At 38.4% G+C, this 3,692-nt stretch overlaps 1 protein-coding gene across 1 annotated transcript in view; it reads right to left on the bottom strand.

The window, feature by feature from the left end:
* Positions 1–3,363: 3,363 nt before the first annotated feature.
* Positions 3,364–3,692, bottom strand: part of LOC110306409 (olfactory receptor 5M11-like) — a 1,058-nt gene continuing 729 nt past the window's right edge. Inside the window, exon 2 of the mRNA XM_021178528.1 lies at positions 3,364–3,692. Within this exon, the coding sequence (XP_021034187.1) occupies positions 3,364–3,692 (329 nt within the window).

Below are 3,692 nucleotides of genomic sequence, written 5' to 3'. Positions count from 1 at the left end.
AGGGAGGGAGGGAGGGAGGGAGGGAAGGAGGGAAGGAGGGAAGGAGGGAAGGAGGGAAGGAGGGAAGGAGGGAAGGAGGGAAGGAGGGAAGGAGGGAAGGAGGGAATGTGGATGGGGTGGCAGGGCAGTTGGGGGTAGACGGGTACCTGATCTGATATTGAGTGAGGGAAAAGGACAGAAGCTCTGAGGGCCAGAAGAAAGAACTTAAACAGGCAACTTCAGGAAATAGGAGGCTGGGGGGTACCCTTCAGAATACAAGAGAGACCTGGGAGGTGAGAGTCTCCCAGGAATCATAGGGAAGGACCTTTGATGATTTGCCTGTCAGTGGGGAGAGGGAACATGTGGAGTCCACCTCCAGCAGGAAGACAGGACATTTGTTGGCTTTCCATCCCATAGTCACACCTCTGACCCATAATTGTTTCTGTCTGAAAGAATTACAGGGATTGAAATGGAGAGGAGCCTGGGCAGAAAGTCCAGAGACAAACTCAAAGTGGGATCCAGCTCAGGGGGAGGTCCCAGGGCCTGACACTATTAATGAGGCTATGGAATGCTCACAAAAAGGGGTCTATCATGACTGCTTTCCAAAAGACCCAACAGGCAGCTGAAAGAGTCAGATGCAGTTATTTGTATCTAACCAATGAACAGAAGCAGCTATCCCCTGTTGTTGAGTTGGGGAAGGCTGAAAGAAGCTGAGGAGAAGGGCGATTTTGTAAGAGGACCAGCAGTCTTAATTAATCTGGACCCCTGAGATCTTTCAATCACTGGACCACCAAACAAACAGCATACATCAGCTGATATGAGGCCCCTAACACACATACAGTAGAGGACTTCCAGATCTGTGTTCATTCAGAGATGAAGCATCTAACCCTCAAGAGACTGGAGGGCCCAGGGAGTTTAGAGGTCAGGTGGGGTCAGGGCTGGGACATCCTCGTGGAGATGGGGTGGGGTGGGGAGGAGGTGTGAGATGTGGAGCAGTTGGAGGATGAGTGGGGGGAGGGGGAATGAAATATGGAGTGTAAAAATGAATTACAAATAAAATTAAATTTAAAAACTCCAAAACTATCAAGTGTGCTGGTACCACGTAATAAATTGTAACTCCATTTCTCTAAAGGGAAAATGGCCAATTTCATAAAGAAAAAAATTCACAGAGATCTTACTAATACAATATTTAATAAGAAACTTAATAATTAATAAATGAACGCACTATTTTTATCTTATTTTACTTGTAGAGTTCCCATAGGATATATTCAGCACACATGAACAATAAGATATTTTGATGAGTTGCTCTGTAGTGTTCCTTTAATTCATTTGCTTTAATACAAATTCTGAAGTTAAAATTACTCTTTTTTTGTTTTGAGATTTTTTTTTTTAAATTTAGGCAAAGAAGTGCATTTCCTTACTTGTGTAAAATTCTCAATAGCATAGTACATATAAGCATGTCATGAGCTGTGTGCATTTATAAAATATAAATAAAATATTGCTATCCTGACTATAGTTTGGAATAGAATGGATATTGAAATAAATCACTATGTGTTCTAATTTTTGATTTTTCAGTTTCTGTATTTATTCCTTACTGATTTTAATCTTTATTCTCAAATCAATCTTCTCTAAATTATCAGAAGAGGATAAAAACCAAAAGCGATACCCCAATTCTGAATCTTAGGAGAAAGTAGACTTACAAAATACAGAAAGTGGAATCCATAATCTTATATATACAAAATCATAATCTATCATTTCATGCCTCTTGAATGAGTGTATATACAAGCATATATGTCAGAAACAGAAAAGCACTATCATGATGCTTTTCCTCATTGAACTAGTAAGCAAGTGTGGGAGTACAGATGTACCATTGTTTCTTAAAAGTCCTTTAGCGAAAAGACTGATAGGCCTATAAATGGAAGGAACTGAGTTGAGAGCATGGGTATCCTGTTAATTCTTGTAAACAAGTGCCCTGTAGACATTCAGGCAGACCTCTTAGCATAGCACTTGGAAGTTTTCACTAAAACTAGTATTTCTACAAATATGATGTACTTATCAATCTCCTTGGGATCTATATAAAAAATTAGTTTGAATATACATCTGAGGTGGAATGTGATTCTGTGCTTTAACAGCTTCTACAATGGTATCTCCATTACTAGTTTACATCAACAGTTGTGCTCATCTTTGTAAGAAAAGAGCTGACAGAAGGACTTAACTGGGGTCAGGGTTTAGGATGGTACACAATCTTCATGGTGGAAAAGCATATAGGCAAGAGAGAGGTGGTTTGGACGTTTTGTGTACACACTAAGAAAACATAGTTTGAATTACTGTGTGCATGCTTTCTCCTACAGTTCGTTACATAATGTTCAGAATCTCAAGCCATTTGTATGCTGCAACCCCTTTCCTAGACATGCTTTCTTGCCTAAGCTTAGGCTCTCTGTTAATTCTTATACTGACAGAACAAGGTGTTTAACTCCTAGGTTATTCTCACTCTAGTCAAATGAACCATATACACTGGCTACCACTATTCTATGACTAACATGATTATTAAGGTCAAGACTAAGTAGCAAAATATATTTTTTTTCAAAATAGACACCATTCTTGGTATATATGTGTATATGTGCACACATGTGTGATATTATTTAAAAAGGACATGAGGAATATGTAGGGAAATGTGAAAGGTGAAAATGGTGGATAGATATGAGGATATTACAAACGTATTCATATACGAAATTGTAGAAAACAAACCAGTTAAATACCAAGTGAGAAAAATACAAATAGTTTTGAGATAAAGCTATAGTAATATTTTATTAGAAAATAGGGGCATTGATGTTTTCCTAATAACATTTTGCCTGAGTATTTTTTTCCCTGGCTACTAGTTTGCATCAATTGCTGTGCTCTTATCTATGAGAAAACATCTCACAGAAGCAACATAAAAAAAGGAGAGCTTATTTCAGACATTGTTTAAGAAGAAATATAGTCACTGAAGTAGGAAGATATAGAGGCAGGAGAGAGATACATTTGTCACTGTGTGTTCACACTCAGGAAGCATGAGTTGAATGTGCCTTCCACTGTTCATTTTCATGCAGTTCATGACACCAGGTAAGGAAATGGTTAGGTGTACTTTCAACAAGTACATTTTCCCTCAGGTTAACCTCTCTGGATATATCTATACAAAAGAGAAAAAGATATGACTCCTAGGTGATTTTCAATCTAATCAAAAGGACTATGAATATTAACTATTATTGGTCCATGAAGAACAGGCTGTAAAATAGGACAAAAATTAAGCTTGGTGATTTATTTCAACACACAGAACATATTATTAGGATATGGCCACAGAGAATATAAAAAACTCATCAAAACACAAATAAATTTCTCAGGAACTTATTGTTGCAGTTTGTTGGAAGGTGGAGGCATCAATACTGTCCTGATAACATTTTGCCTGAGTATTGTTTTCAAGGCCTGCTTTACATCTTTATTCCTCAGACTGTAGATCAATGGATTCAGCAGAGGACTCACAAAGGTGTAGAAGACAGCTATTATTTTGGATTCTTCAACAGTCTTGTCTGTAGGTGGTCTTACATACATGCAGAAGAGAGTCCCATAAAACAATGTGACAGCCATCATGTGGGAACCACAAGTAGAGAATGCCTTGCGCCTTCCTTCAGCTGATTTGATCCTTAAGATAGCAGCAATAATGAAGGCATAGGACA

Source organism: Mus caroli, chromosome 2 (assembly GCF_900094665.2).
Source record: "Mus caroli chromosome 2, CAROLI_EIJ_v1.1, whole genome shotgun sequence".
In the NCBI taxonomy this organism is placed as follows: Eukaryota; Metazoa; Chordata; class Mammalia; order Rodentia; family Muridae; genus Mus; species Mus caroli.
This window is presented reverse-complemented; position numbering and strand designations above follow the sequence as displayed.